This window comes from Vulpes vulpes, chromosome 6 (assembly GCF_048418805.1).
Source record: "Vulpes vulpes isolate BD-2025 chromosome 6, VulVul3, whole genome shotgun sequence".
Taxonomy (NCBI): domain Eukaryota; kingdom Metazoa; phylum Chordata; class Mammalia; order Carnivora; family Canidae; genus Vulpes; species Vulpes vulpes.
In genome coordinates this window covers 45,187,521-45,213,468 of record NC_132785.1, presented here as the reverse complement: position 1 = coordinate 45,213,468, position 25,948 = coordinate 45,187,521, and the positions used below count along the sequence as shown (strand labels likewise).

The 25,948-nt window shown below is 41.1% G+C and overlaps 1 protein-coding gene across 3 annotated transcripts in view; it reads left to right on the top strand.

Annotated features, from left to right (window-relative positions):
- The window catches only part of DCT (dopachrome tautomerase), a 78,695-nt gene that overhangs the window by 20,317 nt on the left and 32,430 nt on the right, over window positions 1-25,948 (top strand). Inside the window, exon 1 of one of the 3 annotated variants that reach the window (XM_026003622.2) lies at window positions 24,100-24,923. The exons of 1 other annotated variant lie outside the window; for it this stretch is intronic. In XM_026003622.2, the coding sequence (XP_025859407.2) occupies window positions 24,533-24,923 (391 nt within the window). In that variant the 5' untranslated portion in view covers window positions 24,100-24,532. Of the gene's footprint in view, window positions 1-24,099; window positions 24,924-25,948 lie in introns of those variants that run through there. One more of the 3 variants, XM_026003623.2, reaches the window with a different exon arrangement.

Below are 25,948 nucleotides of genomic sequence, written 5' to 3'. Positions count from 1 at the left end.
AGCAAAATCATATACTCTGTAGGATCTCAATTTCACTAAATACTTTGCATCCTTTTCTTATTTCTGGTTTCTCAACTGTTCATGATCACTAGGATTTATATTGATGTATTTTTCTTTTTAGATGCAAGAACAATTCTCCTTTAATAAATTACAAGGTTTATTTGAATGATGTCTTTCTTTGGGTGGTGATTTTGTCTGGAAGAATCATGCACTATTATTGTTACCCAATTATATTTTCACTTCTTCAGAGACTATTTTGTGGTGTTTCTTTTCCTTTTCTTTTTTTAAAAAAAAGTTTATTTATTTATTCATGAGAGACACAGAGAGAGGCAGAGACATAGGTAGAGGGGGAAGCAGACTCCCTGTGGGGAGCCCGATGTAGGACTTGATCCCAGGACCCCAGGATCACGACCTGAGCCAAAGGCAGACACTAAACTCTTGAGCCACACTGGTGCCCCTATTTTGTAGTGTTTCATATAGTCCTGGGCACGTACTTAAATTTTATGGTTTTAATAAACATGATAAAGCTATTTTCTTTACATATTTATTTATTTATTTGAGAGAGAGAGAGTGAGCACACACGAGTAGGAGGAGGAGCAGAGAATCTTCAAGCAGACTTCCCACTGATTGGGAAGCCCACCTGGGGCTCTATCCTCGACCCATGAGATCACGACCTGAGCTGAAACCAAGTCTGATGCTCAACTAATTGAGCCACCCCAACATGATGAAATTCTTACTAAAAGTGACAATATGTATGGAGCAGAGAGCACAGTTTCTGACATGCAGCAACTGCTCAATACCTGTTGCTGTTATTGTCATTGTTGGGATGATGATAATGATGATGGTCATGAAGATATTATTATTATGCACTGGACACTGAGTGAGACACTGGGGATATAAAGACATATCAGGGATGGCTATTGCCTTTAAGAGGCTCATAGTCTGATGGCAAAAGTGGACACGGTAAAAAGACAGCATGGTGCCCACTGGGGCATATGATGCAAGGAGACACAGGTGGCTATGAGAGCATGTGTGGCCTCCTTATCGAGTCTGAGGGTTGGGTTGGCTGGGGAAGGCTTTACAGGAGGAGCTCAGGAGTCCTGAAGAATGAAAGCTATGCCAGCATAGGAGAACCAGAAGAACATTCCAGGCAGAGAGTATAGTTTGGGCAAAGATCCAGAGTCCTGGGAGAGTGGGTGCATTGTCTGCATCTGTGGCTCAACACAGCTGGAGGGGCAGTGCCAGGTGGGAACCAGGAAAAGGCAGGTAAGGACAGTATCCTATCTAAAGGCCTGAGAGACTCCTCAGGCCCCTGAGGGCATGAAGGGACATTTGAGCAGGGGAGATTTGGATTTTAAAACATCCAACTGTCGTTAGCTGCCTACCATAGGTTAGTGAGGAGGTCAGGAGAGCCTGCTAAAAGGCTGTGAGGGCAGTAACAGTAGAAATGGAGTACAGTGGGAGTTCTGAGAGAAAGTTAAGAAGTCAGAGGGGTGGGAGTTGATCCACAGGGTTTGGGGAAGATGTGAAGAGAGAGGAGCAGGGAAGCGCTGCAGGCTTCTGGTCTGCTGACCCAGTAGATGTGGACAGTACACAGGCAGAGCTGCAGGAAGAGTAAGAATAGATTTTGTGAAGATGTGTGACACTGAAGTTCAGAAAAGAAACAGGTGCTGGAGAAACATGCCTGAGGGTGATCAGTGTACAGGTGGTAAAAGCCATGAGAAGAGATGGCATCATTCATCAAGTGTGTAGAGAAGCTCTTTCTAGTTGGAATACAACATAAGCCATGAGATAGGCCTTTAGATAGGATACTGTCCTTACCTGCCTCTTCCTGGTTCCCACCTGGCACTGCCCCTCCAGCTGTGTTGAGCCACAGATGCAGACAATGCACCCACTCTCCCAGGACTCTGGATCTTTGCCCAAACTATAATCTCTGCCTGGAATGTTCTTCTCGTTCTCCTGTGCTGGCATAGCTTTCATTCTTCAGGACTCCCGAGCTCTTCCTGCAAAGCCTTCCCCAACCAATCCAACCCTCAGACTGGATAAGGAGGCCCCACATGGTCTCATGCTCTAATTTAAAATTTTCTAACAACCACATTAAAAAGTAAAAATAAATAGGTAAAATGAATTTTAATAACATATTTCATTTAACTCTATCTGAAATGTCATCATTCCAACATGCGCTCAATAGAAAAGTTATTAAGGAATCACTTCACGTGCTTTTCTTCATCCTAGTCTTTGAAATCTGCTATGCATTTTACACCTATAGCACATCATATTTGGATTCATCACATTTTAAGTTCTTGATGGCTACATGTGACAGGTGGCCACTGTGTTGGACAGGGCGGGTAGAGAGTGCTAGTTCTTTACTTTGGCTTGGTGAGCTTTTAAATATGCTGATGCCCAGATGCACTGAGTCCAGTTACATCAGGATACCCAGGGTGAGACCCACTCATTAGTACTTTATTAAAAGCTACCCAGTAATTCCAATATGAAGAGGACCAAGCCCTCATTCTGCAGAATGGCACTGATAATAAGGGATGGAAAGAGGATCTGGAAAGGGGTTTGCAGAGGGGCCAGAGAAGGAGGAAGAAACCAGTCAAGAGAGGTAGCTTAAGAAGCAAAGGGAGAGTTTCGAGGAGGAAGCTGCTACTAGAGAGGTTACAACTGGATATTGTTCATTGGGTTGGTGTTGGCTGGGGATGCATCATTAATGTTCTTGTCGAGAACAACTGAATTTACTTTTACACAAATTTTCACCGAGTGCCTGCACTGTGCCAGGCCACCTGGTTCCTGATTCAGTGGAGCTTATGGCATAGTGGTAATAGTAGAGATACTATTAGGAGCACTTACTTATAAGCCAGGGACTGGGTGAAGCATTTGGTAAGCATTAGCTCTCGCATTTGATTCCCATAGCACTCTTATGAGATGGGAGCTGTTATTCTTCCATTTTATGGATGGGAAGCCTGAGGTTTATAGATGTTAAGTAACTGGCCCAGAGCAAGTGTATCACTCAGGGGAGGCTGAGTTTTGCTCAGGTCACATTCCCAAATCTAAGTGGGTTAAAACAAGAAAGATAATTTTTCTCACTCACACTGCATGACCATCAGGAACAGCTGGGAGCTCTGCTCTACACTGTTCTTATTTTATAACCAAGCTGCAAATCACACACTGATTTTACAGCTTTCAGGTCACTACCCAGAGCAAGTCACATGATGTGGTGGGGAATGTCTAATCCTACCACGCAGGAGAAAAGATCTGGAAATATTTGGGTAAAGAGCACCAGTGACCACCACAATCAGGGGATGGGAACCAGGATTTATCCCCAGGCAGGCTAACTCCAGAGATGATTTCTCTCTCTTTTGAACAGATTTATGTATTTATTTATTTGAGAAGGGGGAAAGGGCAGAGAGAGAGGGAGGGAGAGAGAGAACCTCAATCAGAGTCCCCACTGAGCATGGAGCCTCAAGGTGGGGCTCTATCTCATGACCCTGAGATCATGACCTAAGCTGAAATCAAGAGTTGGATGCTCAACTGACTGAACCACCCAGGTATCCCTAGAGATGATCTCTTCTTCATCACACTGCACAGCCTTCTACTTATAGGTGAGGGCTGACCAGGACCATCAGGGACAGAAGTTCACAAAAGTGAGTCTTCCAAATTTTAGAGCTCATGTGGCTGGAGGCTCCCCTCAACTTTTTGCCATATGGGTTTTGTGAATAAGGCAGCTTACTTCAGAAATGGTTTAAGCAGAGAAGGAAATGGAGGGTTTGCTAGCAAGATGGAAGTCTGTATTTTACAGCCAAATGATAAAGTGGCATTCTGTTATTTTTGTCATATTCTATTTTCTCTGCTTTTGTGCCATACTCATTCTCTTTCAACTCTGACTACCTAAAACATCTCTCGGTATCCTCCCTTTCTTAGTCTTAGGGCTGACAAAAAAAGTACTCTTCCATGAGACCAAGATGACACATGACCACATAGATTACATTCTAGAACCAGTTACATTTGTTTTTTTTTTTAAAGGCATTTCAAAAATGGATGTTTGGCCAAATCTAGACTTTGACACTGAATATGATAAAGAATGCTGTTAGATTACTCAAGAATTTTAAATGGTTTGCACCCAGCAATATGGCTATAGTGTCTAATCTGGATGTGCTTTTATCTTTATTTAACAAAGAAGCAAAATTTTTGAAGCTGAAAAAGACCTTAGAATAATGCAGACCAAACTCCAACTCCCCTTGTTCTTCAGTTGAAGAAACCAGGACCTAGTAAGATTATAGTAGAATTGGCATGTCAGGAACCCCAGGCCAGGACATCAAATCCTACATTCTTTCCCCAAAGAGTACTTCTGTAACAAAATGGATCATTTGTTCTTATAAAAATTTTTCTCAACTTTTTGGTTTACCAGGGTTTCATTCCTTTACTCATCAAACTGAAATGAGCACTCATTCTGTTCCTAACATGTGCTAGGGATACAAAGATGAATGAAATATGTCTCAATTCTGATGTAACACAGAGACTAGGGAAAGAGGGATGTGTGAACACACCATCTGATGGGAAAAAGATCTAAGGGAGTTATCCATAAGGTATCTTGGATACCGAGAGAGGAAGCCAATACAAATTACTTTTTAGTATTTTTCACACAGCTAAAGACAAAAGACATCTTTTTGGCATGTCACAAATGTTGCATTGGAAATCTATGTCAGTGGTGGTTATGGATGTTTTGAGGGGGGCAGTCTTGATTCCCATTCCTGTCCATTGAATTCCAGTAACAAGCATCTCCTGAATCAAAAACAAATACACCAACACCACCAAGGGTGTGCACTGTGTTGGCTGAGAACCTCTGCCTAAGCTAACAGACAAGCATCAGCCTGCAATAAAGCCGCTGAACTCGCTCTGAGAAACAAACAGAAGCTGAGTGGTGCTTTCCAAATGGTATGAAGCATTGAGAATAGGAGTGTAGATTTGGAGCCAATGATTTTGGCTGATGATTAAGTACATTAGCCAAACACAAACACAAGCATCACCTTCTATAAAAATAGCAAAGATCTCACCATTTTACAGTAGCATCTTAGTAATTCCACATCTCACAAGTCTGGCTTTGGATCAGGATAGTCTAATGTTTATTTTTGCTTTGACTTTGATAAATGAGTTCACTAAGCAAAAGCATAAACAAACAGAGGAAGAAACTGGTTACCTCACTTAAGCACAATCAACATCGCTCATTTTGCAGGTAAAAAACAAACATGTAACTTGTGAAGGATTCTAGTAGTTATGGAAGTCAAGGCCCCAGCTTGATAATTATACGACCAATTTTAAAAAGGAGCATAATGAATATGTATTAGTTTGCCACAACAAATGACCACAAACTTGGTGGTTTACTGCAATAAAAACTTACTCTCTCACAGCCGTGGAGGCCAGAAATCTGAGATCAAGATGTAGGCAGTCTGCTCTCTCTCTGGAGTTTCCAGGGGAGAATTTCTTGTTGTCTCTTCCAGCTTCTGCTGGCTCCAGCCAGGTCCTTTCCAAGCTCTTTGATTTTCCAGCCACATTTCAGTGGTCTGTCTCAGGGCCTTTGTTATACTGTTCCCTATGCTTGGGACACTACTTTCCTCCTCATCCTCGAGTTCTGATGTTCTTGCCACTGTTCCACAGCCCTGTCACTTCCTCTACCTCAGTGTGTCCATGTACCATGAATGCAAGAATCATGGCTTGTCTTTATTATTGTGAGCCTGGTTCTGAGCACAGTGTCTGACATACAGTAGGTAACTAGTAAACATGATTTCAAGGAACGAATCAATAATGAAGGGAGGAAGGACAGATGGAAGGGTGAGAAGGTCAAGTTATCTTCTATGTACTAGGTGTGTGAACTTGTTTAATTTTCCCAACCACCTGATCACATAGCTGTTATGCATACCATCTTCTTTTTATAAATGGTAAAAACAGAGGCGTGGGAAGGAGAAAGTGCTCAAACTGCTTTAAAAGCTTTTCGGAGCAATTATTTAGAAAGAAAGAAACTAAAAATGACCTGTGTGAGGTTGGCAGTGGGAGAAAAGTCTGGAAAGAGAGCCACCAAATGTTAATTAGGGTCATCTCTGAGTGATGAATTGTATTATTAAGCGTTTGCTCTTCTTGTTCATCTGAATGATTTTAAAAAAATGAAACAATATTTAACAGATGAAAGGCAGCTGCATTGGGCTGGAGTACAGGGGGATACAAGCATCTCCGATGGGAAGGGTGCAAGTCTGGAACACAGAATGGTCCAGAGCTGCTAGGAGAGAGTAGTTTAATGTACTTCATGTCTTGGAGCTTGAGGTTAGACCTAGGAGTCAAATGACTTATAATTTCATTTATTTGTGTCCAGTGGAAAACTGGAATGGCATTTAACCACTGATGCTACACTTATTTTTCAAGAAGAGTCAGGAATATTCTGTGCATTTCTAATTCATGCAGATGGTTTTGCTTTTGAGCATCTTGAAGAGAATGTTGCTCTCTCTGCTGTGGTCACCAACAGCCATTGTTTTGTGCTTCAGAGGGAAAAAATCCTTCCTCTGTACTCTTAGTGCTTCTGGAATGGGAATAAGTAGCTCACACTTTTAGCTTTCCTTACACTAAATTTTATTTAGGAGGGTAAATGTACAGCTCCCTAGCTTTTTGCTTCAACTCTGATTTACTTATTTAGGTTTCTCCAACAATTTTAACTGTAGGATTGAACAGATAATCAGCAAAGTCCCTCTCATTATGCCAGGCCCACCTGTTTTCTCTCACTAAAGGATTAAACAGGATACTTAGTGTGTGGTGGAGTTCTCCATACATTTACCTACATGCAACTCTTGACACGCCAATCTCGGTGGTCTGACTGATCCAGCATTTTCCCTTCCTGGGGGGAAAGGAGACTTGTGATTGTCTTGCTGTTGTTGCCCATCCTATTTTTGTTTCCTGAGGATAGAAGCTCTATTTAGGCCCCCTAAAGATACCCTGGTTCTTACAATTTTGGAATCTTCCCATCTGAAAAGTGTTGAGCAGGTGCATTAGTCAGTATTCTCCAGAGAACAGAACCAATAGAATGTGTATGTGTGTGTATGTGTTCGTTTATGTATGTAGAGATGTGAGTGTCTCTCTCTTTCTATATATATACATCTATCTATCTATCTATCTATCTACCATCTATCTATTTCTCAGTCAAGAGATATTTAAGGGATTGGTTCACGTGGTTATGGAAGCTGGCAAGTCTGAAATCTGCAGGGTGAGCCAGCAGGCTGAAGGCCCAGGAGACAACTGATGTTGCAGTTCAGGTCCAAAAGCCATCCACTAGCAGAATTCCTTCTTGCTCAGCGAGGTCAATCTTTGTTGTATTAGGGCCTTCAACTGATTGGGTGAGGCCCACCCAGTTTGTGGAGAATAATCTACTTTTCTCCAAATCCACCGATTCAGTGGAGATTCCTTATTTATCCCTGGCTCATCCGTTGAGGTTGTTTTGACATCTTGTGATATGCTGTAGTGAAATTTAGTTTTAATTATGTGAGGCTCTGCTGTCTTTCTTTAAAATTACCAAGGGAGCAGATGGATATCATGGGGGAGAAAATTACACAGGAAGCATTTTATTAAAAGAGTATTCGGAAGGAAACAAGTGAAACAAATGAAAAATGCTGGCAGTGTGTAAGTCCAGTTGGCTCCATTTTTGAGACCATTCTGGTTCTGGATAACTTTTTTCAAGCTCTGGCCCCAGCCTAGGTCTTGTCTTCTCTTCTCTATCAGATTTTCTAACACTTCTCCAACTGTGAATCATTCCTAGGAGGCTTGTGAGCATTCATTTGTAAGACTTGGGGATTTAGCTCTATTTGGAATCTATGGAGTCCACCTATGCTTTGGTAAACAGCAAGCCAACATTTGGCACAGGCGTTTTGGAGGCACCGTGGATCATGGCTGCCCCAAGGCATGGGGATCATGGTGATCTGGGGTCATTGGGAAACTAGCCTAGGATGATTTGGCTGGCATACAACTGGTCATCTTTGGAAATTTCTGAACAGTAGTAGGGAGCAGTAGGACTTTGGTTTTATATTGATTACTGACAGCTGACCGGATTTCACACAATGCTGCCATCCTAATGCTTTGGCAGTTAAAACGGCTCAACATATCACGTCCAAAATACACCATATGCAAATATTTTCTTTCCTTCACAGCTTCTGTTCCTATGCCTTAGCACATTCAAATTATGTGCCTTACCACCAGCCCATACTTGAAGAAGATCCTTGAGATCCATACATGCCATAGTAACATCCCTGAGATGGGTGAAAATGTTGATAACATGCCAGAATCCATTCCAAAAACAACTAGCATAGAATACACCTCTTTAGCTCTCAGTTGCTTAATCTGGATTGCACTTTACAAGGTTCAGAACAAGGTCAGAAGATAGGGTTGGGTAAGAGCACCATGTCATGGAAGGTAAGTGGATGTTGATGACAGAGTGAATGGAGAATGAGAAAGGGAGAGAGAAGAGTCAGTTGGCAATGCCCAGAGGCATGCAGGCATGTTGCACACATCTGGGAAGAGCCTGCTATCTAAGCTTATTTCATACAACCGACTTACCAGGCAAGGTCCCTGGGCATCGCAGAGGAGTCTTTGTGTGAATGCTGAAGAGGTGCATATTACATTATTTATAATCAGGTTTAAAAGAAATTCTTCATAATTGAAATCTAAAAGATCATGTAAACCTCTTATGACTCTAAAAAGGCTTATACAGTTAAACCATATTTCCCTCTCGCTTTGAGACACTGTCATTCTTCTATTCTCTACAGTTGTAGAGTGATTAATATAGAGTGAATTACAATTAACATTTAACAGAAATACTGTGTCATAACACAGTCCAGGAAAGTCTTATGTTATATTCTTATTATCTCTCCAAATTTATGCATCTTACATTTTGACAAGCTCTCCCTAACCCACCAAAGTTTAAATTCTGATGTGTCCTTTGAGTTTTGACTTTAATGATGAAATCATTTCTTGGGCACTTGGTACTCTGCTTTTGGGAGGGGAGATGGTGCAATGTTTCTGGAAGGCAATTTGGAAAGATGTAACAAAAGCATTACAAATAAACATGTACTTCAACACAACAGTCCGACTTCTAGGAATTTTACCTGTGAAAATGATCAGAGATGAATACAAAGATTAGTTGACAAGGATGTTTGTTGCAGAATTATTAATACAGGTGGAAAACTGCAAACAATACTACATGTCCAAAGATAGGGGAATTGATTAAAGCAATTATGATAACATCACAATTACTTACTGTGCAGTGAGTTATTATACAGCCCTTAAAATTGGATGAGAAAATGTGCATAATACACTGTTCAGTGGAAACAAATTATACTACAGGGCAGCCTGGGTGGCTCAGCGGTTTAGCGCCGCCTTCAGCCCAGGGCCTGATCCTGGAGACCTGGGATCGAGTCCCATGTCAGGCTCCCTGCATGGGGCCTGCTTCTCCCTCTGCCTGTGTCTCTGCCTCTCTCTCTCTCTCTCTCTCTCTCTCTCTCTCTCTCTCTCATGAATAAATAAATAAAATCTTTAAAAAGAAACAAATTATACCACAGAACATAATATGTTCATTTAAAAAAAATTATGTTTATGTACTGAAAAAAGATTGAAGGTATAAACATCAAAATGTAAACTGTAGTTATCTTTGAAGAAGGTATAATGGGTGAATGCCTTCCTCTTTGGCTTCCCTAATATGTTATAAACCTTCTACAATTAAACGAGTCATTCCTTTGCCAGAGAGTAAATATGAGATCAATGCTAAGGAAGACCTACAAGAAACCAGACAGCAAAGGGCTGAAGAAGATTTTATACATGGATGCCCTAATTTTGCCACACAGGGAAGAGTGGGTGCACATGAGGAAGGTGGGTGGGAAAGGAAGATCAGTGAATAATCCCAATTAAAGGCAATCTTGAGTAGAACCCTGCCTAGGAAATCTCCAAAAATAAAAAATATAAATTAGTGTCAGAAGACCCTCAGTGGAAGGAGGGTGTCAGACTGCACCTAAAATAGATTGAAAGAGCCCAAACCAAAGGATGGAGACTGGGGATGGAGGGACAAAGAAATGAGATCAGAACTCCAGGGAAAAATCTCCTGGGATCTGCCAGGAACAAGACCCTGGGAGGCCAACCCCAAAGGCAGCTGTCACTGACTCTAAGACTCACAGGGTGAGAGCCTGGAGGGTTGCAAGTGGGTTTAAAGCAGAGTTGCTGGGGTTTCCCATTTTGGGGGATGAGCTTGAGATTTGAGCTGTGAGGGGAATCTCCTCATTTGGTAATTGTTAGCACCTTAATTTTTTTTTAATTGGTAGATTATTTTGCTAGAGTTAGTTTTAGGTTTGCATAAAAACTGAGCAGAAAGTAGAGGGATTTTCAGTATACTCTCTCACCTCTGCCCCTAGTTTCCACTGTCATTTAACATCTTATGTTATCGAGGTACATTCCTTACAGTTGATGAGCCAATATCAATACATTATTGTGAACTGAAGTCCATGGTTTATACTAAGGTCAACTCTTTGTGTTACACACTGTATGGTTGCTGACAAGTGTCTCTATCATTATAGTATCATTCAGAATAATTTCACTGGCCTAAAGATCCTCTGTGCTCTGCTCATTCATCCCTCTCTCTCTTCCCCTTAACCCCCAGCACCATAATTTTGTCTTTTCCACAATGATGTAGAATTGGAATCATACAGTTTGTCGCCTTTTCAATAGGCTTTATTTACTAAGTAACATGCATTTTGGTCTCTATATTGTCTTTTCATGCCTTGATAAGGCTTTTTTTTAAAATTTTTATTTATTTATGATAGTCACAGAGAGAGAGAGGGAGAGAGAGAGAGGCAGAGACATAGGCAGAGGGAGAAGCAGGCTCCATGCACCGGGAGCCTGATGTGGGACTCGATCCTGGGTCTCCATGATCGTGCCCTGGGCCAAAGGCAGACGCCAAACCGCTGCGCCACCCAGGGATCCCCTTGATAAGGCTTTTAAAAAAATATGTGACTAGAATTCCATTTATGGATGTACCATACAGTTTGTTTATGCATACATCTGTTGAAGGGCATCGCAGTTGCTTCTAGCACATTTATTTGTTTTTACAGCTTTGTTGAGATACAATTGATATACAATAAACTGCACACATTGCAAGTCTAACATTTGTTGAGTTTTCACGAAGTACTTATACACCAGTGAGACACACAATATATATACACAATGAATGTATATATATCTACTACCTCAAAGTTTCCCCATAGCCTTTTATAATTCCTTCTTCACACCCTTACCTGCCACCTTGTCCTCATGTGAACACTCTGATTTCTATCACTTGAGGTTAGTTTGTGTTTACTAAATGTTTATATAAATGGAATCATACAGTATGAACTCATTTTGTCTGATTTTTTTTTCATTAAGCACAAGGGAGGGGGGAAGCCTTTCCCCTGGATTCTATAGAGGTCTAAATTTCAAGAAATTGGCAAGTCTCCTGAGGATGTCAATAAAAAATATGTAGCCAGAGGTTTTTCCTAATGTTAACTATCCCCTCATTGGATATCTCCTTATATTTGACTTTAGTTATGACAATAGCTAAAACTGTTCTTTCCTTCAGAATCATGTTGTAAAAGAGTTTCCAACCTCTTTGGTAGAGCCATGAAGCATTTTCATGACCTGATACAATGAACCTTCCAAGCCCAAATGAATCCTCTGGGTGCTGCCACTGCCTATGAGACTGCCATGTTTTGATACGACTGACACAGTTTTGACTGAGTGAAGCATGCAGCCTTCTTTAGTCTGTACTTTGACAACTGCAAATTATGGAAAAGCGTATTCATTGTGTAATTAAATGGAGAATAAAAGTAGATTATAAAAATGTGTGTATTATAATTCCAATTTGATTAAAAAGACTACTGAAGGAATGAATAATTATACTCATCTGGAATGATAAACAGCAAAAGATTAATTAGATTTTTTTTCTCAGTGGTGCAATTGAGTGATTTAAGTTTTCTTCTTCATCCTTTTCTGTGTTTTGCAAATTTTCTAATGACTTGTGTATTCGTATCAGAAATGGTGTGAAAAAATTTTATATTAAGCCCCAAATTTGGGCTTTTGATTTGCAAGAAATCAGCAAGTTATTTGAAATAGTTCCCATCTCCAACTACCTTGAACCCAAGGCAACAAGTGTCGTTATTTATTATCCATCATTCATGCATTCAGTTATGCCTCCAACAAACATTTGTTATTCAGTAACTAGGTGCTAGGCTCTGTGTTAGATATTGGATATAAAGATGAACAAAATAGCCATCCTTTTCCCTTAGAAAGGACCCTTATAGTTAGTCAGTTATATGGGTCAGTTCATTGATCTGAATGGGTCAGTCCATGGGGCTGCTTAAGATTTCATCCAGGAAATAGGCCTTGGAAGAGAAGGAGATATGTGCTGCTCTTGGTTTTCAAGGATGTGAACCCATTCCAAAGACAAATGTTATTCTGATTGTACTGGTGCTTCCATCGGTCAACTGCAAAAACAAGGAAGGGCCTTAAAGTGCTTTAGTGCTCTGGCAACTGTTGTTCTACCAGTATGCTTGCTGACTCCTCCTTCTAGAGATTTTTTAAAGTTAATTTTTACTTTAAATTGTAAGTTCCTATATGCAGTTGTAAGAGAATGATACAAAGAGATTCTATGTGCCTCTTATTCAATTGCTCCTAATGGTAACATCTTGCAGAGCTATAGTACAGTATCACATGTTCTGGAGCAGTTAATATTGGGAAAAGGAAAAACAGACAGCTTTGACCCCTCATCAAACTTTGAACATCACAGGTACCTCTCCCTTTCTTAGCAGGATTCTGAAACATTGGCTCTGTCTCTCACACTATTTAATAAAGGTGTTCCTTGAGATAGATTTTTTTCTTGACATCTTAAAATATTTAAATATTTCCTTAAAGGGTGATGTGACAATCACCTTAAATTTGGATTATCTTCTTGGATGAGGTTAACATATAAATGTGAAAGAACATCAGGTTGTGGGGACTCCGGGCAGAATAACTTCACCTGGGAACATTAAGTATGTTTGTAGGAATACAACTGTTGGAGGGAATATTCCCGAAGGAGATCATCCAGCTGTGCCCAGTCTCAAAGGAGCTTGATAGTGGAAACCAGAAGTGAATGCAGTCTCCAGCCACAGCCAGCCAGTCTCCAATGTCTTGCCAGACATGAGGAGGCTTCTCTTTCTTCTATAAGAAGAGGAGCAGCCACACTTGGAAACCCTAAAGAGTCAGTTCAAGGAAAACATCTAGGAGGGGAAGACAGGCAAAGTGTTTCCAGAAGGAGCCCAACCCACCTCCCAATTCAGAAGACAGTGAAGGAGCTCCCACAGTCTTTCCAGTGTGATGGAGATGCAAGGAAGTCAGGAGGCCACCTGATGTTTAGCCGAAGTTTAGCCTTACAGGCACAGTACTTCCTTGACCTCATTCGTAAATTCATTTAATAAATAGCATTGAGCACTTGCTATCTGTCCATCCATCACTGTTGAATTGGCAGAGAGACAAGAATTAAGAGTGACTTTTAAATATGAGATGCTTGAGGCAAAGATGGGGGGGGGGAAGTATCCTTATTGGAGAGAGACATCTCATATTTTACTTATCCCAATTGCCTGGTGTCAGGAAAGAGCACTGCACTACGAATCAGGAGACTGAGGCTTTGTTGCTAGACTAGTTGGGTGGGCCTTGGCTTTCTCAGTTGAGAGTTCTATCTAAATTATTTTTAATGATTTCTCGTCACATCTATATTTTGTGAGGTGATAGAGTTCAGAGACCATGGGTAAACTCCTGGTATTGTCTGACACAGGCTAACCTTTACAGAAGTGGGTTCCCCTCCACCCAGTCTGGAATTTTTGATGAAATTAAGCAGAGTTCAACATGTCACTGGAAATTAGCTAAGGCTTATATGATGGTGTCATCCTGGTTTCTCTTCAGTCTCCTTCTCATCCATGGGACCCACTCCATCTCTCCTTCTAAATTCAACAGTTTTGAGAATGTAGTAAGGGTGACCTAGTTGTGAAAAGAGAATGTGCTTGTAAGCTTTGATGACCGGGTTTACCTCTTACCATCTGTTATGGGCTCAATTGTGTCCCCCGTCAACAAATTTATATGTTGAAGTCCTAAACCCAGTACCTCAGAATGCAAGCCTATTTGTGAATGGGCCATTTGCAGGTCTAATTAGACATACTACGAAGTCATGCTGGAGAAAAATGGGCCCAAACTGATATACCACTGTCCTGATAAGTAGGGGAAATTTGGATACATACGAGCACATGAGGAAAAGGTTGGAGCTGTGTTGCCACAAACCAAGGAACCACCAGAAGCTGGGAATGAATCCTGGAATGGATCCTTCCTTCCCTGCTGCTTTCAGAGTGAGCCTGGCCTGGCCAGCAACCTGAGCTCCAACTTTCAGCTTCCAGATCCGTGAGAGAATAAATGCCTATTATTCAAGTCACTCAGTCTGTGATACTTTGTGTTAAAGCAGTCAAACAAAGAGGCGGTAGGTCTAAGGTGGCCCTAATGCGTTGGTAGTCTACATAAGCAAACCCAAATCCAAGCCAGAGTGAATTCTTGTGAAAGATTACAAACAACTAGTCTCAAACAGCCAAGGGAGTTTTCCCAAAGAATGCAACCACATGAAGTATTGCCAATCCAATAATTTCCTTGCTTTGCTTTCCGATTTTCTGTGGAAAAGCCTTGCGCCCAGCTCCTGTTGGGGGGAGTGCTCCTAATCACTTCTGGTTTGGAGTTACCCAGTTTGAATTGATGTTTACTCAAATCAACTCTTAAAAATTTTAAATGCTTCAGTTTATCTTTCAATGGCTCCTTATGACAGCCATAGCAAACTAATAGACCATCTGTGCAATCTTAGATAACTCACACAAATTCTATGAGCTCAAATTTTCTCAGTGGAAATTGAAGACAGATAGGGAGGTTTTGTTTTGTTTTAACTGTTCACCCTCCCTGATTCCTGGTCCCCTTACACACCATGACTTTGCTTGTTCAAGTAGTTTTCTATTTGCCCAGGACTTCTGTGAGGATAAACATGTTTCCACTGAGAAGAGTGTTCACCCCTCCATCATTTCTGCATCTTCTCCTGAGTTCTGACCTGGTCTTTCAACTACCCTGCTCAAGACAGAATCCATTTCCATGGCATAAATCCAATAGATTTTGTGACTGTAAAAATATATTATTATAAGCTTCTTTTATAACTAAAGCTAAACCAAAACCCCCATGAAATTATCTTGTTGTGTCTGTTTTTCTTATACTAGAGCATGTTTTAGAAATGAAAAATTCATAACAGGGAAATTTATATTTAGCAGGCAGCTGTCTGCCATGATTTGTAAGAACATAATTCTTTTTTGTAGCTTATGAAATGAATTGGAAGTTTATTCTTTTGGGCTGTGTGTGTGTGTGTGCACTTGGCTTATTAAAAGTAACTGAATTAGAGCAGCTGAGATTAAATGAGAAAGAGTCATTTTCAAAGAGAATACCAGACACCATGATTATATGCTTTTTGACAGCAGTTATAAAATAATGTGCTTCATATAAAGCACCAGATTCGGATCAAGTCATTTTTGAAGAAGATATATTTTTCTTATTTTTAATGATAGAATTCATTTTTGTCAGCTCTTAAAATTAATAAGAATGGTTTCAAATCTGGTTTATCCATAGTCTCTTTGGCTTTATTTAAGTTTTGTTCACACATATCCTTGTTATAATTGATGGAGATTCATAAGTTCCAAGGCTAAGAGAATACCATATCTAAAAACATAACATATCATTTAATTAATCCTGCAGAATCTAAGAAAGAACAATTCCAGAGCGCCTGGCTGACTCAGTTGGAGGAACATGTGACTCTTGATTTCAGGGTCATGAGTTTGAGTCCCAGGTTGGTGTAGAGATTACTTAAATACAACTAAAAAAACAAAAACAAAAACAAAACAAAACAACAAAAACAATTCCTTTCATTTCTAGGTAGTAACATTGCATTATGGATGAGAATATTTTCTATATGCCAAAGTGAGAAGCACTGATTTAGTTTCCAGAGAGAAACATATTAGAGGAAGTACTTATAATTAGGTTCTTGGATTAGGTGTGTTTATGTGTATAGGTATGAATGCATGTGTGTGCATGCATATGTGTGTATTAATTGATAAATCCTGCGATAAAGATTCAGTGGGGAGGATTTTTCAGTATCCTGGTGAGATTTTCCCCCTTCTTTGTTGTCCATTGAAATAGAGGTATTATAGGCTATTGATTAGGAGGATAATGGCCCTCCAAACAAATAAAAAATGGCATAATGGGTCAGGCCAATGATTTGCCAGTACAGAAATTTAAAAAGTTGATTGTGGTCTCAATGGATTTTTTTCTGAAAATAATAATTATAGTCACTCTTCGCTGAGTACCTACTGTATGCCAGGTTCTGCTAGGCAATTTATATGTAGTGCTATATTTAACCCTTAGAATTAAACCTAGTAGATATTATCATCTTGGGCTGATAGATGAGGAACCTGGGGCTAACAGAAGGTAACCACATTGTCCAAGGTCATCAAACTAGGAAGTGGCAGGGTCCAAATCAATAAAACCAATCTGGATTGTGCCAAAGCCATGGTGCTTTTCCTAAACTTACAGAAAAAGCTCTTCTACATAATGTCATTCTCACAAATGCTCCTTGTTCTACATTTTTTAACTTAAAATTTTTGATGTCTGATTAAAAAAAAATAAGTACTGTATATGCATGGTTCAAAATTCAAAATGTACAAAAATATCAATCAAAAATAAGTCTCTTTTCCTCTCTGATTTCCCAGCCCTTTGCTTGCTTCCCAGAGATAGGCAACTTATTTCCTGTGTATGCCCTATACATTTACACACAGCTAGATAGGCACAGCCTCTCCCTTCTCTCCCTCCCCTAACTCAGCATAATGAACATGACCATAATGACCATTATGTTTTTCACTTGACAATGTATTTTGGTGATCCTTCTAGATCCCAAACAGTTTTAGTCACACCTTTATAAACTCTGGTGGATCTGTTAGTATTAGAATTGGCCAGAAGAGTTTACATTTTCAGCCCATACAATTTCTTGCAAACTTGCTGGGTTTGATCAGAAGTGGGCAGAAAGGGGAATTACCTTCCTTTTTCCCACAAATCCATATTTTGAAGGAGGAGTAGCTATATTACCTATCCAAGTGGGTCATTAAATTATAGGGGTACACACACACACACAAATCTAAATTGGATACCTGTTACTAGGGTGAAGGATAAAAGAACGAAAGGATAAAAATAAGAATTGGAGGGCACCAGTGTGCATAACAAAGAGCTGAGATGAACATAAAGATGAGCAATGCAAAGTCTGAAATTAAAAAATGTGTTTGATGTATCAACACAGCCTTAACGACAGACTATCCCAAAATGCACACAGTGGGGAACAACTACATCCAACTGAAATACTAGAAACCACACAGCACATTCCTAACCCTTAATTTCTCTGAAGAACAATTTATAACACCAAGAAAAGAAAAGCTCTTAGATGTAGAAAGCAAAACCCTTATCAGGACAGATGCCCAGCATTTAGGAAACAATTTGGACACAGGGGAAAAAAATAATCTCTTTTCCCCATGATGTGGCAGCAGAGAATAGATCAAAAAGCATCAGGCAGAGGAGTCCAGCAGGGAACAAAAACAGGGAGGATTTTCACATTCAGAGGCATAGAGAAAAGAGCAGGCAACTCACAGTCAGGCAGAAGAAAGATGTAAATCATTTTTTCTGTATTAACCTTAGCAACAGCTCTAAAACATTTACTGCCCCATTGGGTGGCTTACCAGGCTTTGAGCCATGTCTTCTTCCTTTGAATGTAGGAAAGCACAGGCTGGCATCCTACTGTAAAGTTTTGCATGCCCACCCTGCACCATTCACTCATAAACTCCCTAAAGTATCTGATTTAATTCACTCCCAGAAACACCCATTGAATCCTTCTTATGTGCAAGAAGATGCTAAGTGCTGAGATGCAAAATGAAAGTGTGCAGAACATTCTTTTTATTAAGCTGCTTCCCTCTACTCTAAAACACATTGCTTTTTAATAAGGCACTCTCTGCTCTCAGATTATTTAGCTCTGTGATATACAGCTTACTCTCTACTGCGTTTCAGAACATTCTTTAGAATAGTCTTTGATTTTATGGTTTCCAGTGGTAGCAAACAGTCTCAATCTGCCCATGAGACATTTCCTCCTGGATCCTGGTCTTCAGTTTCTAGCAAAGAGTTTTGCTTTTGTAAACAAGGCAATATTTAATGACAGCTGTGCTTATGATGTGACATCTTCTTAGCTTATCTTGGCTTGGTTCTTAGATTTCTGGTTACTTGCACCAACTTCTCCAAGAATTCTTGAATTCTTCTCTAACCCCTGGCTTACTTATAAACAACTACTTGGCTGGGTGGCTTCTTACCTTTGGACCTTCACAGCAGTATATGTGTGATATTTAGAGATTTGAGATAGGCTGGAAAAAAAACGCATAAATTTGCAAAAGGATAAAATAAGAATCCCAGAATCCAGGAACATATGGGAATGAAAATATCAAACTAGATAAATACTGTGAGAATCAGTTGCTTGACATGAGGGCTGCAGATTGGCTCTAAGTTTCATAACTAGTCAATGCAAAGAAAGAAACACCATTGTAAGATCCACGTGGTCTAAAAGTCCAGGATAAGCTAGTTGCTATGTGGAAACACAGCTTTCCTGGATATTGAGCCCTGTGAGAAATCTCTCCCCTAGATCCTCATAAAGTGGCATCAAGAGGTGTATTAGATGACATCAAAAATGCTTTAGAAGTCCCACCTAGTTGTTTCCCATAACACGCCTTCATGTTGGCTGATGGCTTGATATCAAAAGGTAATTCTAATTTAATAGAGACAAAAGTAAACTCTTGCATTTTGACCCTGTTATGGACTGAATGGTGTTCCCTCAAAATTAACACGTTGAAACCCTAATCCTCAGTACCACAGAATGTGACTGTATACGGAGATGGGGCCTTTAAAGAGGTGAAGTTAAAACAAGGTTTTTTTGGGGGGGGCCCTAATCCAATCTGACTGGTGTCCGTACAAGAAGAGGATGTCTGGACACACAAGGAGGCATCAGGGCCCGTGCACGCAGGGGAGAAACCATGAGAGGGACAGCCATTTGCCAGCCAGGGGGAAGGGCTTCAGATGAAACCAGTCCTGCTGGCACCTTAGTCTTGGACCTCCCGGCCTCAGTACTGTGAGAAATAAATTTCTGTTTATTGTGCCATTTTATTATGGCAACCCCAGCAAAGTAATACAGACCCCAAAGGCAAGTCCATAAGAAAAGAATAGGGGATGGAGATAGGAGAGACACTTGACTTTGAAGAAGTTTCATGAAAGCTATATGAAAGAAGAGTAGGGATTTAAGATGATTTTAAATGCAGTAAACTACTTGCTGACCCTCCCTGTAGGAGTTCTCTTTACAGAGTCCCTGTCTTTGAGAACAGCAGTCTTGCCCATGAGGCTTGCATTTGCCAGTAGAGTGAGCAGAAATGAGCGAGGTAGACTACTTACAAGCAGTGGCCCATCACTGACTTCTTTGTTAAAAGATGAGCAGCATCAGGAGAGTAAGGAAACAGTGCTCCTTCACCCTGAGTCCTGGGGTGAAGGCAGTGTGGAGCATAACTAGAGCTGATGAGTAGTAAACATTGTTTCACAAGCCAATGAGATTTTGAGGTCTTTACTGCCACATGACTTAGCTTAAGCTTACAGATACAAAATTGTTGAGTGATGTGGCTACTAAGCAAAGCTCACAAGCTAATTTTTTAGTCATCTTAGGTTGTATAAGGAACATTGAATTAACTCATGGGAAACGTGCATCAAGGGGTCAAAAAAGGCAAGCTGAATTTTCCAGAAAAGGAGAGTATAGGCTAATGGGAGGATTTAAAATTAGGTCATATGAAGGAAAAATGTAAGCAACTGAGGAAATTTCATTGGAAAAAAGAGAAGATAAGGAAGAAAATTCTATAAAAAGTGGACTGTATCCATTCTAGGGAGCTGGGGTGGGGAAGTTCCCAAGGGCTTTTGCTGGAAACATTGGCAAAGGAAATTTTCACTATTTATATTTAAATTCAAATTATATTAAATATTAAATACTTACTAAAAATGAAGGATTTACTAACCTTTAGAACTATTTCTTAAAGGAATCTCCTTACTAGAGGCGTTTAACCAGACACTGCTGATATCTTGTTAGAAATATTGAGGAGGGGGCAGTCCCGGTGGCTTAGCGGTTTAGCACCGCCTGCAGCCCAGGGCATGATCCTGGAATCCCGGGATCGAGTCCCATGTCAGGCTCCCTGCATGGAGCCCGCTTTTCCCTCTGCCTGTGTCTCTGCCTCTCTCTCCTTCCTTTCTCTCTCTGTGTTTCTATGAATAAATAAAATTTTAAAAAAGAAATATTGAGGAGGGAATTTGTTGTTGGTGGTGATGTGGTGGGAGCCAAGTGTGGAGTGTTGGACCAGACCAGTGGTTTTCAAACATAACAAATCTTATGAGGAACCCTTAATACTATAGTGGTATTTAGTAGTCTAAATTTACTTTATTTAGTTAAATTAATAACATTTAATTTGTATAAAGTCAATCCCTTTAATGGTGAGACTCTTCTGATGAACATAAAAAATTGAACTGAGGAAATTTACTCACCAGCTGTTATCAAGCAGTCTCTTTGCCACATACTGTTTTTAGTGCTAGGGAAAGCAACATGGTTAGGTCTCTTGCTTCCCTGGAATTTATACCAGGATAGAAGACACAGATTATCAGAAACTAAACCAACAAGAAGGATAATTTTAGATAGTCATAAGTGCTCTGAAGAAAAATAATGCAATCGGTGGAGAGTAGCTACCTGGTGTAGTCACAGTAGAGTGAGTGGTCTGGGATGACCTCTCTCAGGAGCTAACATTTGAGCTGACACCTGAGTGACAAGGAGGGTTCTGAAGAAGAACATTCCAGGCAGTGGGAATGGCAAAAGAAAGACCAACTTGGAAATGAACGTGTATTTGAGTACTAGAGAGATGGGTGCGCTCTGTGATGGCCGAACAAGAAGGAAAGAGAGATGGGCAAGGCACAGACCATGGAGGATCTTACATACCAGTTCTTCTCAAACTGTCCATGGCAAAGAGCTTAAAAAACAATTAAAATTTTCTTTCAGCTATAGGCCAACATGTAATCAAATGTGACTAGTCTATAGGTTGTGCTACAAGATCATGTCCATGCAAGTTTGACAATTCTCTAAGTAGATCTCCTCTTCAATGAGATGAGTCCATTGATCATGTGCCTGAACAATGTCGCAATGCCAAATTGCCATGATGGTTTCTAAATGCTGACTCTCCATTTCTCTACTTATTGTATTTATTTTGATGCAGACCAGGATCACATGCTTGTGGATCTGTGGCCTTCACTTTGATTAGTGCATGGAACGGACCTTGGATTTTACTCTAAGTGCACTGGAAAGCATATACAGGGGAGGTGGGAAAAAGAAGAATTGAGGACCACTAATGGGATTGTGGTGCTGCTCTTTTCTAAGACGAAGACTAATGGAGAAGAAAATTGGGTGGAGAGAAAAAAACTTTACTTTGAAATGTTAAGTGAGACATGTCTAGATCTCCAAGTGAGAGGTCAAGCACCTCTCACTTGGTAGTTAGATAGAAAATAGATAGTTAGATATAACTATCTAGTTAGATATAAAAGTCTGGGGCTCACAGCTGAGGTCAGGACCAGAGTTGTAATTTGGGGGAATCATGATAGCCTGCATTTAAAGCCACAGACTAGATGAGTTATCTAGCAAGTGTTGTTATAAAAGAAAAGTGATCCTAGGACTAGGCCTGGGGGCATTCTGAGAGGTGTTTGTGTCAGTGGTGTCATCTAAGAACTTTGAATCTGATATTTATGGAACCAGGGCATCACAACACAGAATGGAAATACATAGTGGCAAAATGTTGGCATGAACTGGATTAGTAGGTACATATGGAATGGATGAATGGGCTCCGAAAACCCTTCCACTTTGAAATATGGCAATTCTGGTATTACTCAACTTTCATATCCATGAAATAGAGGGTTGAATGGTGGCTACCGAGAAATTATGCCCATACCCTAGAACTTATGAATGTGACTTTATTTGATAAGAGGGTCTTTACAGATGCAATTAACTTAAGAATATGAAGATGAGACCATTCTGGATTATCAAGGTGGGCTCTAAATTTGATGATAAGTGTCCTAATAGGAGACACACAGAGAAGAGAGACAGAAGAGGAGAGGCCATGTGACTATGGCAGAGATTGGAATGATGCTGCTCCCAACCAGGGGAATGGAGCTTCCAGCCACCCGAAGCTGGAAGAGGCAAGAAAGACTCTCTGCTAGAGCCTTCAAAGGGAGGGCAGCCATATCGACACACTGACTTTGAACTTCTGCCCTCAGAATTATGAGAGAAAATATTTCTATTTTAAGTCACTCAGTTTATGGTGATTCTCTAAGGCAGCTCCAGGAAACTAACACACATACAATTTTTGTAGCTGACTCTATTCCAACATTTCTTTGGGAACTATGCTTTATTCTAACCCCATGCTTCTCAACTGTGGCTGCACAATACCCACAATACCACGGCTTAGAGAACTTCTAACAAACACTGGCCTGGCCACACCTTCAGAGATTTTGCTTCTCTGGGCTTGGGTATCGGCTGGCATGGGAGTACAGGCAGAGATGAGGACAGCCATTTGACTAAGTCACAACACGAATGCCTATCATTTGCTTCAACATGGATGGAACTGGAGGGTATTATGCTGAATGAAATAAGTCAGTCAGAGAAGGATAATCATGATATGGTTTCACTCATATGTGGAATATAAGAAATAGTGAAAGGGATTATAAGGGAAAAGAGGGGAACTGAGAGGGAAAAAATTAGAGAGGAAGACAAACCATGAGAGACTCCTAACTCTGGGAAACAAAGGGTTGCAGAAGGGGAGGTGGGTGGGGGGATGGGGTGACTGGATGATGGGCACTGAGGAGGGCACTTGATGGGATGAGCACTGGGTGTTATATGTTGGCAAATTGAATTTAAATAAAATAACTAACTAACTAACTAACTAACTAAATAATTAAGTCATAACAACTTAATATCATGGGGATGACAGAAGTGCCCGAGAGAGGAGCATCTATATAAACATTTCTTTAACCTTAGGAATTTTCTTTGAAATATTCTGTGTCTTTATGCCTAGATATATTCTTGGAAACCATCTGAAGCAGTGTCACGTAGGCTGTCTACACAGATTCTAATGGCACGAAGTCAGTCCTGTTTCCCCCACGAAGGGATAAACGGATGCTCTCACGGTAGCCGTCATTATTGATCGGGACGCTCCCTTCGCTGCCCCAGAAGAACTGGGGGAGGCATTATGTTCTAAACTGAAGCTTGGCAATGCTTAACTTCAACATAAATCAAAAGATGTGACTTGCAAGCCCTTGCTCCCAACTATCCCACTGCCATCCTCATAACCAGATAATTATAATTTTGAATTTCTGAGCATGCTACTTTGTGTGATTAAAAAACATCTACTGCCTAGATGTGCTGAATAGGAGAATAGTACACGCTTATCTGGAGGGAAGAGGGCCCTTAATTGTGGAACAAAGCAATTCCTTGTATGTCAGCCCTAAATAAATATTTCTTTATTTCTGAAGTTGTGTGACCTCCTGTCGTGGTCTTTCTAGCACGTCAGGGAGCAGTCAGGAGTGAATTGTGGTTAGCAATGCACGCTTGTCTGTAAAGGCCTTTTAACGACAACGAGGAGCTCACTGCATCTATTGACTCCCCGGGAAGTCTGAGGTCACAAGCTTGGCTGGGGCACATGAGCCCAGATAATGAAGATGGTTTTGCCCTTTTGAAACAAAGCCAGCAACTGTATGCACTTCATTATACACTTTGGGTCATGTGCTAACAATGAGGGTTTCTCTAATACTAATCCCCCTAATGATGGCTTCTCCCAGCCCTTACACAAACCCCACCAGGCCCCGTGGTTTGGCACGCCAGACAGAATAAAGGCAGCACGGTGTTTGGCTTTTGAACTGAGTTCAAGGCAATTAAAGTTATGGGTAAGGAGGGAAGGAGGGGTTTAGAAATACCAGTATAATAAGTAGTATGACTGCAGTACCCCGTAAATTAACTCAATTAGACAAAGCCTGATTTAACGGGGGAAAGATGGTGAGAAGCGCTACCCTCATTAAATCTGGCTGTTAGAGGTGCTTCTAATGGTATTAAATTTGTTTTAGTTGTTTGAATCACATAAAATAGTCTGTGCGTGTGCACATACACATGTGCACACACGTGGGCTCTGCGATTTTTGTAGGTATTTTTTAAGGAGGAGAGGAATAGAACTGCAAAACAGAACTTTATCAACTCCCCCACCCCCCTAAACCAAAAATCGACTGAATGAAGCCTCAAGAGCTCAAGAGTGGAAGAGGAGGAGAAGGACAGGATAGGATCAGGGAGTGGAAAGCAAGAGGGAGCTCTCCTGCTGATAAAGCCATGAGCCCTCTTGGGTGGGGGCTTGTGCTCTGTTGCCTGGGTGGTGGACTCCTACCTGGAGCCTGGGCACAGTTTCCCCGGGTCTGCATGACCGTGGACAACCTGATGGCTAAGGAGTGCTGCCCGCCGCTGGGTCTGGAGCCAGCCAACATCTGCGGCTCTCAGGAGGGCCGGGGCCAGTGCATGGAGGTGCAAACTGACGCCAGGCCCTGGAGTGGCCCCTATGTCCTGCGGAACCGGGATGACCGAGAAGGGTGGCCAAGGAAATTCTTCCACCGGACCTGCCGATGCACAGGTGAGGGAGGTGGGCAGAGCTGGGCGTGACCTGAGCCAGGTGGGGAGGCCCCCACTGGGCAAGGAGCCCCTTCTCAGGAAGAGATGAGACTCTTAAAATTGTTAGACTACGCATTAAATGGCCAACCAAGTTTGTTTTTCACAGGCAGTGAACTGAGTAAGGCTGATGTCTTGGTTATATTTCTCACACCCTCTAGGATATCTAGTTATGGAAACCAAATGAATATAACATGGGCCAAGCCTGGTTATGTGAACTCATGCCAACATGCCATTGGCTTGTTTGTTGGAAGGGGAAGCTAACGAGCTCCAGAGTCAGCTTTGAACCTCAGAGCAAGTCCTTTCAAGATGGATTCAGTGGCCTCCCCTTCTGAAATGGGTTTGCACTTGTAGAAGAGGGGGTTGGGTAGCCTTGGCATCTAGAAGACAGGCAGGCGTCAAAGGCAGGTGTTCCGTGGTCCCAGCCTCAGCCTTTCTAACGTTTTGAACAGGTCTCAGGTAGAGTACATCTTGCTAGTTAAGGTTCTGTCTGGGTTGTCACTCTGCCAAAGTCAGAAGGATGTGGTAGGACAGGGCTTCAGTGAACTGGGGAAGAAGAGTCATAAGATAACAATGGCTTTTCCTGCTCTTACCTCGATTGGATGTGGGCAATTCGAAATTTGCTCAGTGTCCCTCTTTCAGACCTTGGTCTCTCTTACTACTCATTTCTTTGAAATCTCTGTGCATTTCTTATGCCTCCAGCTCTTCTGAGCCTTCCCAAATCCTCAGTGGAGTCTGTCTGTGTTCGGGAGCCATGCACAGCAGTGATAAACACTCAAAGGCTGGCAGGGCATTTGACACACAGCGCAAGCAAGAACTTTAGCAAAGCACTTGGCCACTGTTCTACAGCATCTAGCTGCATAACAAGTTCTCCTTTTAAAATTATTATTATTATTATTATTACTTACATTCACACATGGTAGGGAATACAGATAATTGGGCTATGGAAGGATACAAAAAGGTAAACTAAGGAAAAGTACAAAGGACTTG